The sequence below is a fragment of the Solanum lycopersicum genome, chromosome 9, assembly GCF_036512215.1.
Source record: "Solanum lycopersicum chromosome 9, SLM_r2.1".
In the NCBI taxonomy this organism is placed as follows: Eukaryota; Viridiplantae; Streptophyta; class Magnoliopsida; order Solanales; family Solanaceae; genus Solanum; species Solanum lycopersicum.
The window spans coordinates 19,048,270-19,075,647 of NC_090808.1; the positions used below are offsets into that span (position 1 = coordinate 19,048,270).

General features: G+C 34.2%; 2 protein-coding genes across 2 annotated transcripts; both read left to right on the forward strand.

The window, feature by feature from the left end:
• The first annotated feature begins 495 nt into the window (after positions 1-495).
• On the forward strand, positions 496-2,459 carry LOC138338403 (uncharacterized). The gene is made up of 4 exons (XM_069289359.1): positions 496-1,136; positions 1,297-1,537; positions 1,649-1,911; positions 1,979-2,459. The coding sequence occupies exons 1-4, from the start codon at positions 496-498 to the stop codon at positions 2,457-2,459; spliced, it is 1,626 nt and encodes a 541-aa protein (XP_069145460.1).
• An 11,200-nt stretch (positions 2,460-13,659) lies between these two features.
• On the forward strand, positions 13,660-25,557 carry RNaseLER (T2-type RNase). The gene is made up of 9 exons (NM_001320215.1): positions 13,660-13,924; positions 14,100-14,128; positions 14,225-14,298; positions 15,121-15,222; positions 15,329-15,332; positions 16,761-16,852; positions 17,820-17,981; positions 18,579-18,657; positions 25,212-25,557. The coding sequence occupies exons 1-9, from the start codon at positions 13,716-13,718 to the stop codon at positions 25,241-25,243; spliced, it is 783 nt and encodes a 260-aa protein (NP_001307144.1). The 5' UTR covers positions 13,660-13,715; the 3' UTR covers positions 25,244-25,557.
• Positions 25,558-27,378: the final 1,821 nt, after the last annotated feature.

Here is a 27,378-nt window from a genome sequence, read left to right on the forward strand (position 1 = left end):
AGTCATATGTTGTTACATATGATATAACTAAAAAATGTATCAATATTTTGATTTATTTTTCACAACAGAACAGTCATATGTAGCAACATATGACTTACATCTCGCAACAGAATAGTCATATGTTGCTCCATATGATATAACTAAAAAATGTAGCAACATGTGCTTTATTTTTCACAAAAGAACAGTCATATGTAGCAACATATGACTCAAATATCGCCACAGAATAGTCATATGTTGCTACATATACTTATTCTTCATAATTAGTAATTATTTTTTTAATTATTTTCTTCAGGTACAATGTTATTATTTGTAGGGATTGATTGTCGTGGTGAATGGATCGAGAATAAAAATCGATTCATATGGTGTTGGGAGGATAGTAAAAAACGAGGAGCCGGTTCAGTAGGGATGTATGTCGAAAGAAACATTTTGTATGATGAGTTCTTTAATTTAGTTGTGTAAAAGTCTGGATAAAATTGTAAACCGCAAGTTTTTGTCATGAGTTACATTCCCCAATTTTTTCATAATGAGAAGGTTTTACCTTTTAGAATAACTTATCAATCTAGTTTGAATGTTTATTTGGGAGGAACAGAGAAACCACCAATATTAAGAGTCTACGTGGAAGAAACTCCTATCGAGGAGGATCATAATGTAGACCAAGGCCAACAAGTTATGTTTAATGATGAATTTCATCTTGCGGACATCAATAATCCTGATGATGAAATTGGAATAGGTGAAGGTGAAGGTCAAGCTCAAGCTGAAGGGTTGGACCTTGAGAGCAAGTTTCCTCCCACACCTATAGTTAGCAGCAACAATCCATGTGCTTCTCAAACTTCACGTGTGAATAATGTTAGAGATTATGAAACAGAACGTTATAAGGGAATGGCATTCAAGAACAAGCAAAAACTGGCAAATTCATTGGAAGTTGCTTGCTTGAAAAAAGATTTTAGACTGAAAAAGATGATCTATTCTCGTAATGTGTTTTCCTTTGAATGTTCATATCCGGATTGCAATTGGTGGCTGAGGGCTGTTAAATTTACAAGTAGTGACAAGATTGCCATTAAAATATATAAAAAGCACCATACGTGTGGTTCAGAGAATCTTACAAGCCATAATCCCCACGCCGGCAAAAGTCATAGGTAAGTACTTTGAAAATAGGTTTCCCAATGGTAAAGACCCATCCACAAGAGACATGTCAAATCAACTCCGCATAGAATTGGGTTGTAAGGTAAGCTATTGGAAGATTTATAAGGGCATGGAGCATGCTAAGTCTAATGTTAAGGGAACACATGAGCGCAGGTACGTAGTGCTTAATGTGTACCGGTATATGCTTGAAGTTACGAATCCAGGAAGCAAGATGGCATTGTCGCTCGATGAAAATGGGAGGTTCCAGTACTTCTTTGTATCATATGTTGCTTGGATAATTGGTTTTCAAGAAATGAGAAAAGTAATAGCCGTTGATGGTAAATTTCTAAGGAGCAAGTATGGAGGAGTTCTGATATCGGCGGTGGCACAAGATGCCGAGAATCATATATTTTCAGTGAGTTTCTATGTCGTGGACAAGGAATGTGATGCCTCATATGAATATTTTTTTTCAAAATATGAGAAGTTTTGTAGATGATACTGATGAGTTGTGCATTATCTCTGATAGGCATCCAAGTATCGAAAGATGGTTTCGAGAATATACCCTCCATCTCATTATGGTTGTTGCATGAGACACTTTGGGAAAAATATTCGAAATAACTTTCACAATTCAAAGGTAGTGTCCCATTTTTATAAAGCACTAAAGGCGTACGATATATGTGAGTTCAATGACCATTTCAATCAACTAAGAGATTTGGTACCAAAGGCCACTAAAGCTCTTGAACGTATTGGATTTTACACATGGAGCAGGGCATTTTGCTCTGGAAATAGGTACCATCTCAATTGAGTTTATTTTTACTTTATGTGTTTTGTTTGATTTTTATTTATTGTTCTGTAGATATAACATTATGACGTCAAACATCGCGAAATCGGTGAATGTTATATTTGATGTTGAAAGAGAATTTCCCATTGTCGCTCTATTTGATGAAATAAATAGGAGATTTGCATTGTTATTTCACCAGAAGCGTATGAAACTGGTGCACTCCGCAAATAGATTTGTTCCTTCAATTGAAAAAGATATATCAGAGTATGTCAACGCGGGCAACAAGTTGTTGGCCCATAAAATCGCTAACTACAAGTGCAGTGTCACTGGTCATGGATATGTTGCTACTGTGGATCTACAAAGAAGAATTTGTACTTGTAGAATTTTTGATTTGGACAAAATACCTTGTCCACATGCCATGGCAGCGATTCAATCCCAACATGGTGATGATTTTGGAAATCAGATTTACTTGTACTCCTCTCCATATTATTCAGTGAAAAAATACCTAATGGCATATTATCAGGAAATTCACCCGGTGCCAACTGAAGATTCTTAGATTGTCCTTTGGATATCACACTGAGAGAAATACCTCCTCCATATGTTGATCCAAGTAAACCCAGAAAAATGACATATAAGAGACAACGTGGAGTTGGTGAATCATTTTCAACAAGAAAAAATAAGTGTTCAATATGTAGGGACTTTGGCCACAAAAAAACTACATGCCCAAATTGAAATGCCTCATAAGAAGTGTTAAGCATTGTGTTGTTGAATTTTAATGAATGTTCTTTGTTATTTGAGGATGATCTCTATTATATAATCTTATTTAGAAATGCCCCAATGCGTGATTTGTTGCTCTTCTTCGTTTCTGTGTCAACACGTGTCAAATGTTGCTACAGGATATACTAGATGTGGCAACATATGTAACAAATATTGCTACAGGCGAATCATCTATAGCAACATATGTCACATGTTGTGATTAGCCTATAGCAACATTTGTTGCATATGTTGTCACATATAATATATCTAAAAGCACACTCCAACGTAATCATTATTTAAAAGTATATGTTGCCATAAATGATTATATGTAGCAACATATGACTCAAATATTGCTACATATAATCATCTGTAGCAACATATGACTCAAATATTGTGACAGATGAATGTTGCGATATACGCATCAGCTGTAGAAATATTTGATTCAAATGTTGCTACATATAATCATCTGTAGCAACATCTACTTTTACTGTGCTTTTAGATATATTAAATGTGGAAACATATGCAATAAATGTTGCTATCGACGAATCAGCTGTAGCAACATATGCCACATGTTGTAACGGACGAATGTTGCTACATATAATCATCTGTAGCAACATATGATTCAAATGTTGCTACATATAATCATCTGAGCAACATATACTTCAATATAATGATTACGACTGTGCTTTTAGATATATTAGATGTGACAACATATGCAATAAATGTTGCTACAAATATATCAGCTGTAGCAACATATACCACATGTTGTGACGAACGAATGTTGCTACATATAATCATCTGTAGCTACATATGACTCAAATGTTGCTATATATAATCATCTGCAGCAACATATACTTTTAAATAATGATTACGACTGTACTTTTAGTTATATTAGATGTGGAAACATATGCAATAAATGTTGCTATAGACGAATCAGTTGAAGCAACATATGCCACATGTTGTGACGGACGAATGTATATAATCATCTGTAGCAACATATGACTCAAATGTTGCTACATATAATCATTTGTAGCAACATATACTTTTAAATAATGATTACGTGAGATTGTGCTTTTAGATATATTAGATGTGGAAACATATGCAATAAATGTTGCTACAGACGAATCAACATATACAATTAATAATTACGACTCTTCAATTCACTCTGTTGAAACGTCATGTCTTGGAACATTTTGAAATTGTTGGCCTTTATAAGAACACAAGAAGGGATTGATAAGTCAAAAGTTGTCTTCTCTTCTTCTTCATTCTAAAAAATGGCTTCAACTAGTTTAAACCTCTTCGAATCCCTCCCGACTGAACTAGTAATTCTTATCGTTGAAAGGGTTGCTTCCTACTCTCTAGAAGATTTATTTAATGTTAAATTATGTTCTAGGTTCCTCAATGAAGTTTGTAATAAACGTTCTGTATATTAGAAGGTTACATTGGCCAGCTTTCCCACTGAACCTACATGGATGACAAATCAACATGTCGTGTCTTTCAAGAATATTTGCATAGCATCGGAGAACTTAGAAGCCTTATACAGAAAAGGCGTGGTAATTTTAGTATTTTTAGTTCTTTTTCACCTTTCATCAATTTATTTTGTAATCTTAATGTGTTGTTTATTTTATAGTTTGATTTTTGTAATCGTAATGATCCAACTACATTGAGAATGGTGAAAAAGCAGCAGAAGGTGGTCACGGAGGTGCAGAGTATGTGCTTGTCGTAATTTCAATATTTGAAGGTGGTATTTCCATGAGAGAAGGCTTGATGTACATTGACAACATGAAAAAAAAAACATGCCAGTAATAGTGAGAAGATGTCGACATCATTTGCAGTGCATTTTAAATCGAATGTGGGTGCAAAAACCTAATATTTGGGGTGTAAGACCCATTTGTTGCAATGTGCATCAACCCCAACAAAATGTCCGCAGGATTGGTTGGCCCACAGGAAGTGACAATGAAGACGATATTCGTTGCGAATTGTGTCTTTGTGATTTAGAACTAGATTATCTAGTTAAATTTCATCCGCATACTACTGTGTGGGAATAATTTAATTTAATCTTTGTTGAAGACGATGTTGATTTTATTGTTTTTTGTATTTATTTTAAAATAATATATGTGGCAACATATTATATTGCATATGGTGAAAATGTTGGGTTCACTTATTTCATACTTATTTTCGAATTATGATATAACAAACTATGGTCTTACACAACACTCTTCATTGTTGTACTTTATTATTATTGATTATTTATGTTCTAAATTGATCGAATCGTCTATTAGTGTCTGTTTGATTTTTCATCTGTAGCAACATATGCAGTTTCTATTGTTAAATTCGCAACATATAACGAACCTGTTGCAACATATAATTATAACAAATGACTTTTTTGGGGCTTAATTCAATTAAATTGCCACATAATTCGATATGTAACACCAATATAGTACCAACATGTCTAAGTAAGAAATTATGGTCGTTAACAACACTCTCCATTGGATTATAGCAATTATAAATAAAGACAATTATCTCACTAGTTCATCATACATTGTCCTAGTAAATCCATATGATAGTTATATAACACCCTTCTAAATCGTTGTCCAAATGTTATACCTTATTATTATTGATCATTTATGTTCTATCACTAAAATTTGGTTCAAATTTTCATTTTTCCTTTCCTAAATCGATCGAATCATCTATTAGTATCTCCTTAGTTTTTCATCTGTAGCAACATATGCTGTTTCTGTTGTTAAATTCGCAACATATAATGAAACTGTTGCAACATATAATTATAACAAATGACTCTTTTTTAAAAGTGGCCCAATGGATAGGCAAAGCCCATTCTGTTTTTTTAAAAAAAAAAGTAAAATAGGCCCAACCCATTCTAGAATACGTTTTTATTTTCATTTCAAGAATAGGGTATTCAAAATTTTCATCTTTGCCGCTTCATTTTTTGTGCCTTTTTTTTAAATATAATTTGATTTTTTATCAGTCACTCTGTTCTATATTTGATTCGTCTTTGGTTAAACCAAATTTCGGTACTCCAATGGTATGATGTCAAATGCTATACTAAGTCGAATTTGTGATGATGAAAATGATACTATGTTGAATGTTAAAATGTATTGCAAACATGGAGATCTACTTTCAATGCAAACTTCATGGTCAAAAGTCAATCCAGGTCGCAGATTTTGATCTTGTCCACGATATCGTGTATGTGTGTCTATTTCTAAAATATTTTGGAGATTTGAGATCTCTTTATTTTTTTAATTAAAATTTATTTCTTTGTGTTATTTTAGAAGAATTCATGCAACTTCTTTAGATGGAGGGATCGTGAAGAGATATACGATTCAAGTTCGTTATTCTCTGATTGGCGAACAAAATTGAGTTGAACACTGTTGATGAAAGTCATATCAAAGGAAGTACCAAATGGGGGATGAAGGAGAAGAAAAAGACCAAATGTTGTAGCATCTGGAAGCTAATGTTGGTGTTCTTTGTTTTTTGTCTTGTATTTTTAAGCATTAACAAGAAAATTTTTATAAAGGATACAAAATTATTATGTAGTTGTGTACAACCAATACAATTATCATAGTTGTGGAATTAAATAGACGTAGTTTTGCACTCCTGATGAAACAACAAATTATTATGTAGTCGTGACGGACGAATGTTGCGACATACGCTTCAGCTGTAGCAACATATGACTCAGATGTTGCCACATATAATCATCTGTAGAAACATCTGACTCAAATATTGCTACATATAATCACCTATACCAACATATGACTCAAATATTGCTACAACTGATTCGTTTGTAGCAATATATGCCACATGTCGTGATGGACGAATGTTGCGATATACGCATCAGCTGTAGCAAAATATGACTCAGATGTTGCTACACATAATCATTTGTAGCAACATCTGACTCAAATGTTGCTACATATAATCACCTATACCAACATATGACTCAAATGTTGCTACAGCTGATTCGTCTGTAGCAACATATGCCACATGTCGTGATGGACGAATGTTGCGATATACGCATCAGTTGTAGCAACATTTGTCTCAAATGTTGCTACATAAAATCATCTATAGCAACATATGCAACAAATATTGCTACATATAATCATTTGTAGCAACATTTGACTCAAATGTTGCGATATACGAATCATCTGTAGCGACATATGCCAAATGTTGTGATAGACAAATTGATAAAATAATCATTGTCTTTAATTACATTGTCTTTAAGATAAAATAAAATAACATATTTGATAAATTAAACATTGTCTTTAATTACAAGCATAATGTCAAGGCTTTAAGCACTGAGATATATTATCCCATTAGCCCAAATATATTGCATCTGTTCAATTAGATTGTCACATAACAGTGAACTGGGTGGATGCAATTCTGTTAGACTAATCAAGTGCTCAACGAATGCAATGGAATATGACCCGCACGCCGCTCCACTTGCATTTTGTACCATAGGTTCTATTCGACCGTTTAATTCCCATGGTTGAGTGAGCAACTTCTCTAGAAAATGATTCATTATTCCACTCTGTTTCAGCAATTTAGGCAGCAACTCGAATACAGGTTGTATGAGTGTGAAAAACTTATCATTTTCTGTAACCACCAGGTTGCAGTCATAAACATTGATCAATCCCTCGTGCAAGAAAATCTCAACAGTCACGAAATGATTACCCAGAATATTCATGACTGTCAAAATCCTTTTTGCATCAATCCAATCCATGCCTCTAGAAGTTGGCCAAATACCCCTGACATAGTCAATCATATCATCATCCCATAAAAAGTCATCTAGTAACTGACTCATGCTTTTATTACCTGACAGTGTTGTCTCATCGCTCATTTGATTATATCTATGTAGGAAGTTCATACAGAAGTTGAGATCCAGGATTCTATCTCTTGGATCATAGTAGTCTGGGTATTTCCAATGCCTCGGACGCATGAGGTTAAGGATTTCGTCAATATACTGAGATAAAAAATAATATTAAATAGTTAGGAAGAGTATTAACTGAAAAGACATAAGAAATAGTTAATAATATAAAAAATAGGATTAGCAGTCTTCCCACCAAACTGTTAGGCTTGTCATATTTCTGAAATCTTGACCAGTAAAAACATGTATGTCGTACTCCATTCAAATATCCTTTTCACCGGTCACCTTAATTACTGCTTCTTTTTCAGCTACAGAGGGACGCCTATAAATATTCAACCTTTTATACTCCTTCACCTCTTCCTCCATTACGACCCTTGGAATTTCTCCAAACATCTTTCTCTTCAAATTTTGCATTGCCTTGTCAAATAATTCTTTTCTCTGCTTGACCTTTGGAGTACATGCATGCCGCACATTCTTTGATATAATGACCTTCACACCCCTCTTGTTTTTAAATTCATTGACAGCTTCACTCATTTTTTGTAGATACATGATAGAATATTCATCATGTTTCTTACACTTCTCATAGAGAAAGCCACATCATCGTCTACAAGAGGTAGCCCCTTTGTGTTGTCCTGCACCAGCACCAGCAGCAGCAGCACCAACACCAGTACCATAATCAACATCAACACCATCATCAGCATAAAAAACAACTAATTCATTACTGACTTCATTAAAAACTCTCTTTCTTTTGATGGTTATTGCTCCAGCCAACACCATTTTAACTCTATCCGCAACAGGATCATAAATGGTTTCAACCAACTCTAGAGTTATTAGATATGACATTTTCAATTCCTCTTTTGTTGGGGTAATCCATGGATGGACAACCTAAAATAGTAAAAATGAGTCATTAGTAAGAATTTTCTGTTGCTACAGATGAATTTTCCGTCGCAACATGTGTCACAAATGTTGCCACAGATGAATTGTCTGTTGCAACATGTGTCACAAATGTTGCTACAGATGAATCATTTGTAGCAACATTTGTGACACATGTCGCAACACATGATTCGTCTGTAGAAACATTTGTGTCACATGTTGCTACAGACGAGTCATGTGTTGCAACATGTGACACAAATTGCTACAGATGATTCATCTGTAGCAATATTTGTGACACATGTTGCGACAAACAATTCATCTGTAGCAACAAATGAATTATCTATAGCAACATGTGGCACAAATGTAGCAACATATGTCTGTAATATATTAATAATAACTTATTGCATCAAAAGGAGGGTTAAAAAGATCTGGAATATGCCCTTCTTTGGTAGTTTTTGTTCTTTCCATCCACCATCTCATCATCCTTGGGGATGATCTCTCTTCTGCTGCAATTACTTAGTGGGTCAAATTAGGAATGACTTCAAATGCCCAAGCCTGATAAAAAGGAAAACCTGTCAATAATCAAATGTTGAATTATTACTTAATATAATATAAGAATATTAAAAACATTTAGCTTTACCATGAAAGCAAACAAGTTGCTGGTCTTTTCTCCTAAAGGCCTCAATATGTAGTCGACAGTTAGATGAAAGCTCTCATGACCCCGCTGGTAGTTCTTGAAAACTTCAATATCCTGACAGAAATTGACATACTTTAAAAGTATGTTGTTGCCCAGATCCTTCGGCAAAAGAATATTATGTGTAAACCAAAGTAAGAACAATGACTCCTTGTGCTTCCTTGATCTATCCTACCGTTCCAACAAACTTAATAAGTCAGAATTTTTAAAACTTTTGCCAACAAGGGACATCAAATCCTGCTCCTCAGTTGGCAGTGACCGTTGTCCTATTTCTGCTACTTCTTTAACTATTTTCTTTCGTTGTGGTTCTGTTTTAACAATGTATTCAGGAATGGTCTCAACAGGTTGATGACATTTTAGCCCTGTAACTATGGCAAACTCTATTATGCCAAACAAAATTGGCATGCCATAATAATTAATTAGAATCCCATCCTTTTTATTGGAATTTTCAAAAATGAACCTTCTTTTCAAAAGTTCATACACGATGGTCATTTGAAAATGTGGAAGTGGATCAATGGGTAAATCAAGAAAATGACCAAGACAACTATTTCTGAAAAAATCTTCCAATTGGTTTCTCTTGAAGATATTCCTGAATTTGATGAGTGGTCTTCCCAGGACTGACCTAATGATGTTGTCACCATTAGCATCAGGCCGCAGATGCACAGAAAAAGTGTCTGCATTGATGATTTTTATCTCATCATCGCCACTAGCATTGAACTCTTCATGAAGTTCTTATTCTTCTTCATGAACTTCATTTATTTTTTCTTGTTGTGTCACAACTACTACTTCTGTATTTTCCCGTTCTTCTTCCTGAACTTTATTTATTTTCCCTTGTACCTCAACTTTTTTTTCCATCTTCTTCCTCAATTACTTGTCTTTGTTTATATTCTTTTTGACAAAATTCTACTTCTGCTTGAGAAGTAGAAATCGCTTCAGGTGCAAGTTTTTCTTAAAATGTAGTATTTCCGTTCCTTTTCCTATGAATTTTAGACCTAGGCTTCTTCTGGATCTTTGTTTGGTCAGATGTATCAATCTCAAGTTTTCTTTTGACAAGAGCCATTATATTTGTATCTGCAACCACAAAAATAAAATATTTGAAAGCCACACACACATGAGCTACAACCACAAGTCAAAACAGGGCAATAAGCAGATAAGCACATGCATTTCAAACCCTAATTAATTGTTACCTTACCTAAGAAGATATATATCAACGATAAAGTGGAAATTATGAGGACAACACCGCCTTGCTGTAGAAGATGATATGTGAAGGAAGGACTAAGAGAATCGAAGAGAAGAAGGAGAAGTTGACAGTAGAGAAGAAATAAATAAATTTTGTGGACTACGAAACGACATTTATAGAAGACAGAGGAGAGAGGAGAGAGGGAAAATGAAAATTAAAATCGTTCAATTTTTTTTAAAAATTTTGACAATTCAAACTGTGACATATGTTGCTACATATATAATATCTGTTGCTACATATATACTAACTGTTGCAATAATTTTTTTGTATTTATTACTACAAAAATTACATATATAGAAGAGAAATTAATATAAATAAATAAATCTTGTGGAATACGAAACGACATTTATAGAATAGAGAGGAGAGAGGAGAGAGGAGAGAGGAGAGAGGAGAGAGGAGAGAGGAAAAATAAAAATTAAAACCGCTCAATTTTGTTTTAATTTTGACAATTCAAGCTGTGAAATATGTTGCTATATATATAATATATGTTGCTACATATATACTAACTGTTGCAACATATAAATTTTCCATATATATTACTACAGAAATTTATATATAGAAGAGAAATTAGTATAACTAAATAAATCTTGTGGAATACAAAACGACATTTATAGAAGAGAGGAGAGAGAGAAAATGAAAATAAAACCTTTTTTTTTTAATTTTGACAATTCAAACTGTGGACATATGTTGCTACATATATACTATCTCTTGCTACATATATACGAACTTTTGCTACATATATACTCTCTGTTGCTACAGATATACTATATGTCGCAACATATATAATATCTGTTGCTACATATATACTATGTGTTGCTACATATATAAATTTATCGTGTTTATTACTATCAAAAGTATATTTTTTGTGGACATGGAATCATACACTTTTATGCACCGCTCCTTCAATGCAACGACTGCCAAGACCAAATTGAATCCCCCATTACCAGTTACAGGGACATAAACATCATCCATCAAGTGCAAGGCATTCCAGAAGGTATAGCATACCCTTTCATTATGTCAATGATTTTATCCTCATATTCACTAGAATTGTCAATGTATGTTTTGAAAAAACAACTAGTGATGGTATATTGATATTCAGACTGAATCTTTTGTTTCGACTTCTTACGCAAATAATAAAATATGACATCCACATACTGCACACATGCAATCAAACAAGTGTATCAATTTAATTGTACATATTCATGTACAAAACAATACATATAAAAGTGAGTATGGATTTACCTCATCATTCCAGCACCTATTGGGTTGAGACATTACGTCAAACCAATCCTTATTCGTTAGAAATGAAACTACTAAATCAAGTTCGTCAAATTCATGTTTTGAGCAATTGGCTAAGTAGTGATCCTCCTTGTTTCCTATGCAATTGTGTAACCATTATAAATCATTATATATTAGACAACAAGAAGAAATTCTAATAATAGTTGAACGACTTTACTTGCTTTACTTTACTTACTTTTTTGCATGATGCTTGTAAAGACTCTCTTTTATCCATTGTGAGAAGGATGACATTAGTTCAGTTGGACCCTCACCGTCAATGTTAAAACCTTCAAATGAATATTGTCGCTTCACATCACAACTGACAACTTCGACTTTCTTCCTTTCTTTTCCGCTTTCGCTTTTTCTTTCTGCTTCTCCTTCTCCTTCTCCTTCTCCTTCTCCTTCTCCTTCTCCTTCTCCATCTCCATCTCCTTTGCCTTCTTCTTCTTCTTCTCCTTCTCCTGTTTTGCCTTCTTCCCCTTCCCCTTCTCTTCATTTGCCTTCTTCTCCTCCTCCTCCTCCTTTGCATTCTTCTCCTTCTCCTCCTTTGCCTTCTTCTCCTTTTCTTTCTTCTCAATAATCATAGAAAGTGTTTGAGAAATAGATTTTTTCAACCTCCTACATTTCAAAGGCTGTGAAGTCTTCTTGGATCTTTGCACATCAATATTATGAGACATTTCCTTAAAAATATCAGTGAGTTTTTTAACACGACTAATAAAATAATCATGTTGCTGCTCACATTTTTCGCATAGACAAAAAAAGCACTTCATGTTAGAATATTAAGTTGTTGACATGGAAGAAGCTTCTTGTATCATTTCATCTACAAGGTAAATAAAAAATATTGATATTTTACAATTCATTATAAAATAATAATAGCAGTATGTTGCAACCGATGGATATTCTGTTGCGATAAATTAATATTATGTTGCCACATATGTACCTGTTGTTGCACAACATATCCATCTTATGTAGCAACTAATGCATCATATGTTAATACATCTATACAGATTATTGCAACATTTGAATCTTATGTGGCAGTAGATGACCAACATATCAATTTACAATTCATTATAAAATAATATTAGCAGTATGTTGCAAGCGATGAATAGTCTGTTGCAATAAATTAACATTATGTTGCCACATATGTACCTGTTGTTGCGCAACATATACATCTTATGTAGCGACATATGCATCATATGTTGACAAATCTGTACTGATTATTGCAACATTTGAATCATATGTGGCAACAGATGACCAATATATCACTAAAATGTGGCAACACACGTTAAAATCATATCAACAAAATGGCCAAAAAAAAGAACTACAACAGCAACAAAAAATAACTTTTCACTGAATGATAACATTACAGATACATTTCCTCAAAATAAGGATTTTTTGAGTTGGCTGATTTTCTTTCAAAAATGATAAATAATACACACCATTAAGTCGATTGTTCAGTTTTTACACCTAAAGAACATTTTATTGTTCATTAATCTAAGAAAAGAACTTCGAAAATTGTAAAGTATTTCAAAAAAATACTTATTCATTTCTAGTCTAACACAATTACAGAATAGAAAGATGAGAGAGTAATAGAGGACTGGAGAGGAAGAGTAACGATGGCAGATGAAGAGTAACGACAAATTCCCGAATTTCTAAGGAAAAAGATGAAGAAAAGAAGAGAGAGAAGAGAGGAGGGAAGATGAAATATTTTTCTTTTTAAATGATTTGGTTCGAATTATAAAAGTGTGCTTTTTTGTATTTTATTAAAAATTAGAAAATTTTTAAAATGTTAATTTAGTCCATAATTAATTAATTATATTTTTTAAAAAAATTTAACCAGCTCTTAATTAATCCATCGTCAAAAATAAAAACGAGATTTATTTGACACCTTTGCTTAATTTTCTCAAGTTGCATTTTATGCCTCTACTCATTTTCATTTATTTTTTTCAAAAATAATCCAAAACTGCCGTGTCCTACCAGTCTTCGTCTTCTTTCATTATTAGTATTTAATACAGTTTGACAATTCATTGGATTGCATCCATAGAAAGAAATCCAAAAAAAAAAGAGTGAAAATTTGAAGAGAAAAGCCACCATGTCTTCTCCTGCAATTGTGAATCTGTGGATGTTATTAGTATGTTGTATTCTCATTGCAGTGAAGGGTGGATGGGATGAGGAAGTTGGATTACTTAGAAGAGGAGGAAAACAGAGACAGTTCGATTACTTCAAGCTAGCTCTTCAATGGCCCGGCACCTATTGCCGAAAAACTCGCCATTGCTGCTCTTCCAACGCTTGTTGCAGCCGGTATCTATTTTAATTTATACTATTACGTTCAAATTTGGGCAAATCCATTCATTTCTTCTTGGAATATTGGGTCTTTCATAACTAAATCTACTCGGGCCACCGACACGACTCTTTGTTTTCCTACAATTTCAAATAGGAGCTTACCTTTGTGATTTTTTTTTTTGTATTTTTCCAGCTCAAACTCGCCATCTGTATTCACAATTCGTAAGTCCCACTCCCTTCTGCCAGAGCTCTGTAGTAGTTCAGTTTCATGTGGTCACAAGTGAAACATACAACTGAATAAGGTTTCTTGTCTTCTAGATGGACTTTGGACTGAATATAACGATGGAACTTGGCCTTCCTGTTGTTCTGGTCGCCCTTTTGATCAGAAGGAGGTAAGTTTGCTTATTCTGCTTTTCGCCCGAGAAGATTTCAATGTGAGAACTATCTGCATTGCTACTCAACAGTTTGTAACTGGAACAACAGTGTCTTCTGATGCCACGACTAAGTCACAGGAGCTCACAAAGTTCTTTTTTCTTTTCCTTTTTGTTGGGATAGTAGTGGCGTCAGCCGTCAGTTAAAAATCACCTACATCTTTCGCTTCTGTTGGGGTTCAAACATTTGTCTCCCGTTGTCCTCATTCCAGCTATATCACTGGCAACACCTTTGGCTGCACAGCTCTGATAAAGTTTAGGCATTCAACAACTTAGGATTTCCCAAATTTTACATTGAGCATTTCTTCTTGTGTGAACACTTATGCTTTGTTCTACATGCTATTATTTTAACTATTAATCATGAAGTATGTGAATATATGACCTTCTGTCTATGTATGATTTAAGTTTTCAGATCTTAATTCTGTGATATGATTCACATATTTATTGGCAACATAGACTAGGATGTGAGATTATGTGATGTGCACCAAAGAATTTTTGCAAAACAATTAGAGCGTTAAGCCATCAGTAATCTTTTGGTGTGTACTGGCTTGAAATGATTTATCCTATTTAGCAGCGGCAAGCGTCTGTGAACTATATTGGTTAGCTAGGATATTTGCAAATTCCGGAACTTTATTGGTTAGCTAGGATATTTGCAAATTCCGAGGTCATTGAGAAGCTTAGATTTCCTTAATCATAGTGGTGTTTCTCTTTAATCTATTTCATGCTTACTCCTCATCACTGAGATCACTTTTTTTTGTTTATGAGCCAAGTTTTTTTTGTCAGATTTCAACATTGCTTGAGCCAATGAGGAAGTATTGGCCTTCCTTAAGTTGTAGTTCCCCCAGATCTTGCCATCACAAAAAAGGACCATTCTGGGGTCATGAGGTGGTTTCACTGTTATCTTACTCATTGATTATTTGAATTGGATACCATTAAGGAACTGACACATTCTTCTTGCACTCCTCTATGCTGACTCTGGAGATAATTACAGTGGGGTAATTACCTTGCCTTATTCCTTATTTATATTAAATTAATCATACAAGAGATTGACTAGGAGAATGGATGAACTTAACTACTACCTTTAATGCTATAGTTTACTAGCTGATACTTGAGGACTTGGGGGCTATGAGTACTTTGCTGTTAGTTGTAGCTGGCTTGGGTCTTCATGTCCAGCTGGGCCTCTCTGTTTTTCTGTTTTTGTTTTTCTGGATTGTAATGTTGGCTTCTGTAATAATATTGTCATTTACCAAAAAATAAAATTAATTGTACAAGATGAAAGAAGGTTAAGAGCTTGCTATTTTCTAGAATCTAATTGAGAAGCAGGGTTCTAGATTTCTGCAGCAAGGAGCCAAGGATGTAAAAACCTAGAAATTACTTGATTCTTTACATCTCTTAAAAAATTGAGAGTAGCTCCTTTCTTCACCTTGGATACTGATAAGTGATAAGACATTTAATTCCTGGTATATTATTATTATTATTATTATTATTATTTAGTATTATTGTTATTACTACTATTAATCTATTTCTTTCTTCTCCTTCTAAAACTGAGGTATGAGGTAGTTTTTTCCTTCTGCTTTTGTCATTTCATCAATGAGATGTCTTTGGGTGTGCACTTAATGTGCATACAAAGAGGATACCGTAATCTCCTTTGGTATGACAATAATGTGCCAACATAGGACATACTGACAAAACATTGTGTTTCTTAGCTAGCAAGGTTTACATATAATTTTGGTTATCAAAATATTTATATATAATTTCAATTGAGATATTTGTAATGAGACAACTCGAGGAAGTATGAAGAGGACACTATACAAGGTTATGCTATTCCGTCCCTTGGATGTTTCTCAAATTCAATTGCCAATGCATTTTAATGAGAGTTCACATCAGTGGTGGATTGTGACGGACCCTAATGCAACCAGATCTAGAGAGATTCACAGAACTAGATTAGGGATGGGCTTTACTTTTGCCTACTTTTTAACCAACCAAAAAAAGATTGTGGATGGGCTTGAATAACTCATATTCTGCATTTGGTAGCGGTTAAGGAGTATCGAGGGGAGTGTGGGGTTATCAGGAGCATTAATCCCTCTACATTACACTGAGGATCCACCTACAAAAAGTGGTTATCATATTTTTTTGCAATGCAATATGTAAAAGAAATCATGTTCTTTCCTCAACCAACACTTCATAGTATGTATTATGCTGTGGTATAATATATTGTGGTTACCAACGAAACGCCTGGTTTCAATAGGGAGGTATATGGAGTTTAACACATGGCCTTATCTCTCTACTAAATCCAATCTGATTATAGTACAGAAGGTCTGGTACAGTTATATGCGCTTTAAATATATCACACGGACATAAGTAAGATTGGAGCCTCTTTAATTTATCCTTTGTGACTATATTTTCATGCTTATTGATTGCAGAAAAACACGGGACATGTGCTTATCCAGTTGTCCTTGACGAATATGAATTCTTTTTGACAACGTTGAATGTTTACTTCAAATATAACGTCACAGTAAGTGATTTTTCATGCTATGTATTTTAGTTTTGATATAATATCCTTGGAAGGCCAATATATTTTTTTATTGTAGCAATTTCATGTCCTTTTCCTTCTTTTTGGTTATACATTCTAATTTTTTCTAATGTTGTTGGGATATTTTCGTTCTATGAAGTTGATGATGATATCAAACACAGAAGAAGTTGCATCTTGAATAATTATATGCTAAAACTTACTTATGGATGTTTATTAGTACCTAGTTCTTGCCGATACAAAATATATCAAGAAGGAAATATTTGTGACTCGGTAATTAACAGCAAAATCAAGGTGTGGGGGGTGGGGGGTGGGGAACCTAACCTGGACATGCATTGTGTAACATACATGCTGTAACTTGTCAATTAATCAACTGTACCAGAACATTCTTGATATCATTGCTTATGCATTAAAAATGGTTTATAATGGTATTATTGTTGATACAGTTTCATTTTGTTTTCAGTCATTTAGTTATATGTTAAAACTTACTTATGGATGTTTATTATTCTTGTCCATACAAAATTTATCAAGAGAGAAATCTTTGTGACTTGGTAATTAACAGAAGAATTAAGGGGAGAGGAGGGGACGTAACCTGGACATGCATTGTGTAACGTACATGCTGTAACTTGTGGATTAATCAACTGTATCAAAATATTCTTGATATCATTGTTTATGCACTAAAACTCTTTATAATGGTATTATTGTTGATACAGTTCCATTTTGTTATCAGATGAATATTAATAAGACCTCTTCAATGTCAATAAACTAATCACCTCACGATTTTATGCCTGATAGTTGCATATGAATATGCTGTTGCTCATTGATTAGTCTCTACTGTTTCCTTTTAAAATCTGTTGAACACTTGTAAGTTTTTTTCCCCTGTTAGTCAACTAACCAAATAGTGGTTATGTGTGGTACTTGACTAAAATTACACACTCAAACACAATGCCAGGAAGTTCTATTTGAAGCTGGATATGTACCATCAGATTCTGAAAAGTATCCATTAGGAGGCATCATTTCATCCATTCAAAATGCTTTTCATACAACCCCAGAGTTGGTATGCTCAGGCGATGCCCTGGAAGAACTTCGTATATGTTTCTATAAGAATTTTGAGGTTGGTCGTCTCTCTGATGCTCTGACAGAAATACTGCAATAGATGCTTTGTGATCTCACATTTATTGTTATGTGACCATGATTCTTATAGCATCAAATAAAAAATATCAGACACATCTGTCGGTGCCTGATCTAAAACAGAAATCTTTGTAAGCATCAAGGAAGTACCTTCCATTCTTTTCTATCCCGGACAGCCTCAGCAGTAGATAATACATGACCATAATGCAGAGAAGTTCATGATTTGATAGTTTAGGATGTATATCTTGTTTATATGTCTAGTTACTAAGGTTTTGTGATTGCCGAAAGGCCAACTGATTAGACAAATGAACAAAACAATGACCTTCCTTCTTTTTGATCATCCATTACCCCCTGGGTCATCCCATTGATAAATATCCTAGATGTTAGAAGCAGGGGGATTAGGAAGAATATGGGCTTTGTTTTGGTCTTCTGATTTTATTCATCATACAAGTTACTGGGAAAAGTTAATTTCATGTTTATCTTGAATCTCTATTATTTGCGTACTGTCATTCCCCTAATCTTCCCCATTACAATTAGAAGTGAATAATAAGCATGTGCTTCAATACCGTCTTTTTTACAGCCTCGTGACTGTGCACATGATACAAGCTCAAGAGGGTCATGTCCTCAGTACGTCAGCTTGCCAGCCCATGGATCATGGGGTAAGTTCTCTTTGTTTTTCTTCCTTTGGCTGCCTACTTCATTTGTTTAGCTTAATTGATCTGCATGTAATAAAAGTATTCTCTTTCACAACAAACTTCAAGTTTTGGGAGCCATTCTTATGATTGTTCCGAGTACCGTGCGTAAGATAAATATGACTATGGCATGGTAGATGATGTACGTACCGAGTAAAGTGCAGCAGAGAAGGGACTAGCTCCCTCCTCTCCGATTTTCTTACATACTAAGTAAATTGCAACAAAGAATGGAGTAAATGAGCACACCTACGCATTGATGTTCTACATGCCTTTCTTAAAAAGAGAGTACTCCTAGGTATTGATGTGATGGATTCCATCATCAAAAAACAACAACAACAAACACAGTGCAATCTCACAAGCGTCTCTGGGAAGGGTAGGATGTATTTAGACCTTAACCCTACCTTTGTGGGGTAGAGAGAGTGTTTCCATAATGGATGTTGTCTTCAGTAACCTATTTTTCATCTGAAATAGTGGACCTCATTTTCTTTTGATATAAGAGCATGCATAATAGTTTAGGCTGCGTCATTGTCGTAACTACTTTAATATGGTCCCTAATATGGATCTAGTTATTGGACACGCTGCAAGATGTAATCACATGTTTTCTTCCTATGACCGATGGTGCGGGTTCGTTAAGAGATAACTTGCAATCTCTTGAGCTTAAATACACAAAAAATGGAATAATTTTTTACTTAGATTTCATGGGATAACCATTGAGTTTAAATACAGTATTAATAAGCTAACTACTCCTAGAAACTAGGACATGGTTTCCTCCCTCATTTAAATCTTGCTCATCTCTCAAGCGCTCAGGGTTGAAACTACTAGTATTTCCCTCTTTTTCAACAAATTGTTCCTCATCTTTTATTGAGTCGACCTAGAAAAATATCTTACAATGATAATCTCGGGTGAACAGTTCTCCACTTTTGAAACAAAAAGTCCTGTTAAGTCGTCTTTTTTGCAATTCAAAATCTGGTCATTTCTTCACAAATTTGGCGTGTTGTATGTTGTCTTTGATATACATACATCTAACAATTGCAAATAAAGAGGTTGTTCCTTGCTTTCATAAAGCTGGGAAATACTTGTCATAGCCAAATCGGGAGGATTATGCAACTCTACCTCAATTGAAGGTTATGCAATTGTACACAATTGCTATTTAATCAGCAAGACCACTACATATAAATTCAACTTTTTACCCCTGTGTAAGGTAACCAACCCGCCAAACCAGTTGCTCAAACTTTTCTTGGTATCTGACACCGTCCCAATTTGTCTTAAGTTAGCGAATTCTCCCGAATTTTTACTTCTAATTGTTGGTCCAAAACAAAGGTTGCATTGACTGTTGAACTCATCCCAAGAGCATTGAGGCATATCTTTCTCTAGTTGAAGAAACCAGAGTTGTGTAGTTCCTTCCAAATGAAAGAAGCAAGTCTTATTTTTTCTTCTACTGGTGTGTGTTTGCTGGTGTTGAAAGAAATGCTTGCACTTGTTCAGCCATCCCAAAGGGTCCTATTTGCCATTAAATTGTGGAAAATCCAACATTGTATACCTAGGAATGATGGAACTTCCTCCTATTATGATTTTGACCCTCTTACCACTGTAGCTTTACCCTTCCAACCTCAATTGCGACCGACATTTTCACTTGATTCATAATTGGCCTTTGAATTTGCTAAATACTTTGTGCGCATCCAAATGACCATTTATGGCGTAATGTCTTGGCTAAATTGGCTGCACATTCTTTTTGGAACAAGTTCACCAATTGTCCCCATTGTTGGATTTGGTCTCCCATAATGCCTGCTCTGATAATAAGTTGTTACAGTCCTTAAATGAATCAATCTAGTTATGAGAAGTTGCATGATGAAATTAGATGTTTTCTTCCTAGGACTATGTTTTCGGTTCATCAAGAGAGAACCTGCAATCTCTTAAGTTGAAGTACTCAAATATTGGAATAATTTTCTGCTTAGATTTCATTGGTTAAATATTGATGAGATAAACTCCCCCCTAGAAACTGTGTGACATGGTTTCCTAATGTTACTGGAATGAGATATTGCTAATAACAACTATAAATAACTATTATTAAAACTTGTTGCTCCCAAATGCATAAGCAAATGTACGTAGTCGCATAAGTAATAAATGCCTCTTTTAGAATCGAGTTGTCGAACCCAAAGGACTTACGATCAATTTATATTAATTTAACAATTTAAAGAAAGCGTTTTCAAGAACTTCTGTTTTTGTTCAATACTGTTATTGCGAATTATTCAATTATAAAAGTAACTAATAACGACAACTTCAATTTCGGTGATTGAAATAATTATGGGACAATCCAAGGCTGCAACATGCATAGGGTTTCATGTATCATATCTCACACGATGAATCAACTATGGTTATCAAATGACTGATTTACAAGGTTGATTTTATGATCATGATCTCTCGACTTCTAATCGCCTACTCTAATTTACTATCTAACCATATCGTCGAATGGAGATAGACAAAACTCAATTGGCGAGCATTTGTAATTTTATCTTGTTTCTTAACCAAGCTCAGTGTTCGTTCGGTATCAATCCTGAACACGAATCTGAACAAGTGATATGAAAGAGAGATTGAGCTCTTTGTATTCTTTGGTCTATCTATCTCTCTATCTCTTGAGTTCAACAATAGACAATAGATTATCTCTATGGTGATCAAACATAAAATACTAAAACAAGAATACAAAAGTAATTTACGCGATAACCAACATAATTTAAAACAATTGATGTTCAACAATTACACGTAGCCACAACCCCAGGACAAGAGTTTGTAGCCAATCATAATATTCAAAGATATGTAAGAGAGATTGAGCTCTTTGTATTCTTTGGTCTATCTACCTCTCTATCTCTTGAGTTCAAGAATAGACAATAGATTTTCTCTATGATGATCTAACATAAAATACTAAAACAAAGAAAACAAAAGTAATTTAAGCGATTACCAACGTTAATTCAATACAAGTGATGTTTAACAATTACTTATAGCTACAGCCCCAAAACAAATTTTTTTAGCCAATCATAATATTCAAAGACACAAAGACTATTAATTTCATACAAATCGAATTTAAAGGAAGAGTAGAGGATTGAAACCTAACACAAATTGTTAATCCATTGCTCTCGCGCACGAAAAAGAAGTACTTCACCAAATAACCCTAGGGTCATATTTATAGAGTTTAGGAAATTAATTCCCACTTTTATTTAACTTTGGAATCCTAAAACAACTAAAATTCGCTGGAAAAGTCGGGGACAATGCACCAGAATCGCGCCAAGAGAGGTTTGTGCATGTCCAGGCCTGGCGCCTTACGCCAGTTACGCCTGGAAGTGTTCTCTAAAATTTTGATGCTCACGCCCTGCCACACCATTGCATCTAATGTGCTGGGGCAGTGCGTCCGGCTTCTCCTTTGGTTCATTTTCGTCAATGTCATTCTCTGCTTCCGTTATGTACATACTTCCTTAGGAATCCCTACATTCAACTAATCATATAGGTTATTGTGCAATCATCGTAGGAATTATCTAAATATACCAATTAGAATTAAGAATGCTCTCAAAACGTAAGGTAAACACGAGCAATACATAGTAATTGGGCATATAAATACGCTCAAGATCACTACCTCATCATTTATCAACTTTGGACTTATCCACGCACAGTAAAATCAACCAAACATAGTCAATCATGCTTTTGTAATCCGCACTTTATGTAACAATCAACAATTTAGTTCATTTTGTTAGTTTCCCAATCAACACCACATAACCTCAATGATTGACTCTTCACGAATATTTCGGGCCAACGTAATCATATAAGAACACACCAAAATATAATTCACCCAAACTTGCGTCATGAATGCCCTCACCATTTTTAGTATAGCCTTACACTCATCATATTTCAAACCATGGCCTATTTTTCAAGGTTTAGTACTCATCCTCAACAAATGTTCTTACATATTCTAATATACCATAAGCTTGCCCTTAGTGTACTTTAATTTTCACAAAGCACTAATCATGGAATCAAGAGGACTTAAGTTTGGTTGTAATGTTGGCTTAAGGCAAAGGAGGGTATATTTAGGGGTCGTTTGGTAGAGTGTATTAGAAAAAATAATGCATGTATTAGCCTTGGTACTCTTTTTCAACCTATGTATAACTAATGCTTGCACTAGTTATACACTCTATTGTGTATTAAAGTGTGCATTGATAATATCATGGATTTCTATGTATTAGCAATGCAATGGTTTTAAAGCACAAATTAACATGATAAAAGACCCAATTGTCCCTCTAAGCTTTTTAAACATCTTTTCCACCGTGAAGGGTATCTTTGTAAAGAATTTTTTTTAATGAAATACATACTATTTTTAATGCACCAAACCAAACTATGCAATGAAATAATCACAATACAAGCACATGCATAGCTAATGCAACAATTACTAATACACTCTATTTAACATTATTCTTATACACTCTACCGAATGATCTCTTAGGATATATTTAGAGTGTGTTTGGTATGAAGGAAAATGTTTTCCTGGAAATAAGTACATTTTGACTTATATTCTCATGTTTTGTTGGTGAGTAGAAAATGTAGAAGAGAATTTTGGAAAATATTTTTCTTGAGTTTTGAAGGAAATTCATTTTCTTAAATTTGAGGAAAATGAATTGATTTGGGAAGTATTTTCCAAAAAATTTAACCCAATAAAACATGAGAAAATTGAAAAACATTTTTTGAAAAATGTTTATCTTCATACCAAATACAGCCTTTGTGACTATTCCTCCCTAATGCAATTGTTTTATTTTTCAGACATACTTCTTCAACAACTTCTCTTTTCTTTGGTACAAACCTCACAAATATCCTTCGATTCATGTTTCAAGCTTTAACCTTTGGTATATTTAAGCACTTGTTTCCTATTCAAGGAATATTTTTCTTTTATAATTTTTTTCAATACAAGTTCTTTTGCAATTTATAATCATGGGCCATGTTTTTCACCTTCTTTCTTTAATTTCACCACAAAACAAGCATTTCCACCTACTTCACTTCTACCACTGTTTTCATTTTGCCTCTTAACATAGTGCATTAAGGATCAATTTTTGGATCAAACAAAGTCATGGTATCAATAAAAAGGATTCGACCCAATGTGGTTAATCCAAAATTAAAGGCTAAAAGGCTCAACGGGGCTTTACTAAGGATAATTCATTTGGAAGCACTTAAGGAAGTTAAAATTGACTATTCAGAGAAATGCCTCAATCATATTCCACAATCCATATGAGTTACTTATTAGCCATGCCTATAATGATAGTGTATTAAACAAAGGAAAAGAAAATTGTGAAAGTTGACCCCTTAGTGTACCTAGAAATCTGGTCAAATTTAGAAAATTTTTGTCTCCTTACACGTGATTGGTCTTTTGAACGGTGAAAGGCGACAAGGGTCTGCTTGGCCGCTCGCCTTTTTGAAGTGTGGCGCCATTAATACCAAAAAATGAAAATATTTAATTGCATATCTAAATAATCAAAATTTGAATAGCAACAACATATTAAAAAATCTTTCAATTCAAAAACTGAAAATAAATAATACATACTAAAAGTCTAGAACTCAAATGAGAACAAAAATCAGAATAGTGAGAAAAAAATGGATGTAGAAGTAACTCTGAGAAGAAGGGAAAAATAACAGAGGAAGAGAAAATTTGAAGAAAAGAAATACTTATTGATTGGACTTTGGAGTTGTCGGAAAAGTCTGGCTAATCACCAGTGAAGTCTAGTCGAGTCGATTGGTTTGAATTGCAGTCTCTGTCTAAGAGTGCAACTGTGGGGATTTGAAAAGAAAACCTCAAATTATCTTTCAACTTCTAATATCCTAAATTGATAGCCTTTTTTAAGAAAATACTAAAGGCGATGCCATTCTCGCCTCTGCCTTGCCTTTTGAAGATTGGCTCACCACAAAGCTAAAAGGTGCGCATGATATATGAATTTGGTGAGTGGGAGACACTCTCATTAAAGAGTAAATGAATATAACACATTATTTTTCTTGGTTCCATCTCCTTTGTCCCCTTTGGCTCTTGATGGCATAGTTCAGTTTCATGTGAATTTGGGGTTCTTTAAGAAATTATTTTCTCCTGCATCTTAGGGACATAATAGTGTTTTGCCTGAATCAGCTTAAAGCTTTGGTTTCTTGCTAGTGATTTTTGTCTCTATTTTCTCCACAAGAGCGGCTGAACTTGCAAGCTTGCTTTCAGCTAAAAAATATTTCATGTTGGTCGAATTAGCAGAAGTGTAGTTCTAACTGTTTCCACCATGAGACTGAATTACCGTGACCAACAAGGTGTGTGGAAAGTAGTGTACCACTCCTGTTTTAATATGTAACACTGTTTTTTCCAATGGTCTTTATAGATCCACTATCCATGTCATAGGGCATCTCACTCATTTTCTTTGTTCCTTTTGTTTCATTTGCTAGGTAAAAGTAGCTAGAACAGGTACATATTGATGTTCTCAGTGTGATAATTTTTTGTTTTGACTTTTGGTTTACAGGGTTTAGAAGCAATACAACAGCAGCTTCTTAGTTTGCAGAATGGTCTCTGGTTTCATCAGATAATTTGACAAAGTTGCCGAATGACCTTGGCTTTATTGCTTTACAGTGAAGCCTGTCATAATACAAGTTTCAGCTTCGGATTGGTTAATCCTTTCTCACGTGCAAATCTACAGGTGGATAAATGATGTTTCCTCTATACTTTCTAGGTCTATTATCAATGCAACCGTAACCAGATTAATAATGTTCCCTTTTCTGCTATTCCAGTTTATCAAAGTAAATTTTCGACATGGTTTGTACGTACCGGTGCATGAATATAAAGAACTGTTGGGTTTCTTTTATTGCTAATTTCAGTACTATGAAACCCTGTTAAGTGTTATTCCAAGGGTTCCCTTCTAGAATAGTGAGTTAAGGGGTGTTTAGAGAACCTTGAAGCTATGGTCATTTCATATCAAATTATCAATATTTGCTCACTGCCCAAACATGTATTGGGGCGGGCTGGAGGAAATGTCCCAATTCAAAGTAAATGAAATAGAGGATGCAATCCCTAAATGAAACATTTCAAAAAGACATCCATCTGTATCTGTGCTTGCTTTATGTGATCGATAAGCTTGCTTGACCAACTTATAAGCTTTATTCAGACGCTCTCAACCTTGATTTTGTCAAGTACATAATTGACACTCCTAATCATTGGTAGGACTCCATGTTTGATGTTCTGTCTCCTAGTTACGTTAGTTGTTTCTCCTCGACACCATCTCAACAGTTAGGTTGTTTGTAAAAAGTTGTATTACACTTCCACATTTGGTTACTGCATTACATTTGGTGCGGCGCGGATGACGTGGAGACTTGCCTCAATAAAAAGGTACCGCCAAAACTCAAAGATAATAAGTTCTATAGAGTGGTCTACCGACATTCTTGTATGGGGCGAAGTGTTGGTCAAAGCTCTCGTGCCCAAAAGATGCATGTTGTAGAGATGATGATGGTTAGGTGGATGTGTGGTCATATTAGGAGTGATAAGATTAGAAATGAGGATATTCGTGATAAGGTGGGCGTGACCTATGTGGTGGAAAACAAGCGAAGCGAGACTGAGATAATTTGGATATATGAAGAGGAGATACGTACACGCACCAATGAAGAGGTGCAACGAATTGGTTATAGAGGGTATGAGGAGAGACAAAGATAGATCAAAGAAGTATTGAGCAGAGGTTATAAAATAAGATATGACACAACTTCAGATTATTGAGGGCATGACCTTAGGTAAGAGGGTGCAAAAGAGACATATTATGATAGAAGATTACTAGGTAGTGTAATGTTGTCTTACTTGGGGTTGTTAGTATTTGCATAGTTGGATTGTTGTAGTTCTTATTTTTTATTTTTAATCATTGTTTATTATTGTTTTTGATAATCTATCCTAGTATATTATTTATTATGTTTTGATTGTCATGTTATTTTATTAATGGTTTTGTCTCCTTTCCGGTAGACTTTGGACTTTTTCCTTGTTACTTGCTATATTGTTTTCACAGTCTCCTTCTTCTTTGTAATTGAATCTGTTGTACTTGAGTCAATTATCTTACCGAAACACTATCTCTACATTCATGAGATAGTGATAAAATTTGTGTGCAATCTATTCTTCTCAAACCTCACATATAGAATTTCATTTGATACGTTATCGAAATTCACTTATTTGGTTACTGCATTACTGGTATAAGCAAACACTATCATAGTATAAAACTTCATATAATTTTACACTACATAAAATAACTGTTGTAGATAGATTCTACTATTTGTTTAGGGCGATAGTGATTATGAAGCACACTTCAATAAAAATGAACCCTCCTAGATTGTATTTCAAGAATTTGAACATCAATTCATTTCAATAAAAAAATTTAATTGTTAAGATATCTAACACCTTATTTATTAGTGGGAATCCGATCCCATTTTATCCTTTTTTTCCTCTTTCAATTACAATAATATAATCAGTAAAATTCTATAAGTGAAAGTTTTAAAGGATGAAAAGTATACAAATTTTAAGACTATTTCACAATGATAAAGAGACTAATTTCGTTGCATAATATAAAGGCGAAATGGTCTGATAGACCCTTGTGTTAGGATCGAATTCACGCACACACAATAGATGAATGAAGAACACAAGAACTTTCAAGAGAAAGA

What these genes read in the sequence shown, in the direction of transcription:
- LOC138338403 (XM_069289359.1), top strand. Translation starts at nt 496, where the DNA reads ATGAGTTACATTCCCCAATTTTTTCATAATGAGAAGGTTTTACCTTTT. An exon ending in CACGCCGGCAAAAGTCATAG is followed by an intron (nt 1,137 to 1,296) that starts GTAAGTACTTTG and finishes ACATGAGCGCAG; the next exon opens with GTACGTAGTGCTTAATGTGT. An exon ending in CCGAGAATCATATATTTTCA is followed by an intron (nt 1,538 to 1,648) that starts GTGAGTTTCTAT and finishes TATCTCTGATAG; the next exon opens with GCATCCAAGTATCGAAAGAT.
- RNaseLER (NM_001320215.1), top strand. Translation starts at nt 13,716, where the DNA reads ATGTCTTCTCCTGCAATTGTGAATCTGTGGATGTTATTAGTATGTTGT. An exon ending in ACTTCAAATATAACGTCACA is followed by an intron (nt 16,853 to 17,819) that starts GTAAGTGATTTT and finishes ACACAATGCCAG; the next exon opens with GAAGTTCTATTTGAAGCTGG. An exon ending in GTTTCTATAAGAATTTTGAG is followed by an intron (nt 17,982 to 18,578) that starts GTTGGTCGTCTC and finishes TCTTTTTTACAG; the next exon opens with CCTCGTGACTGTGCACATGA.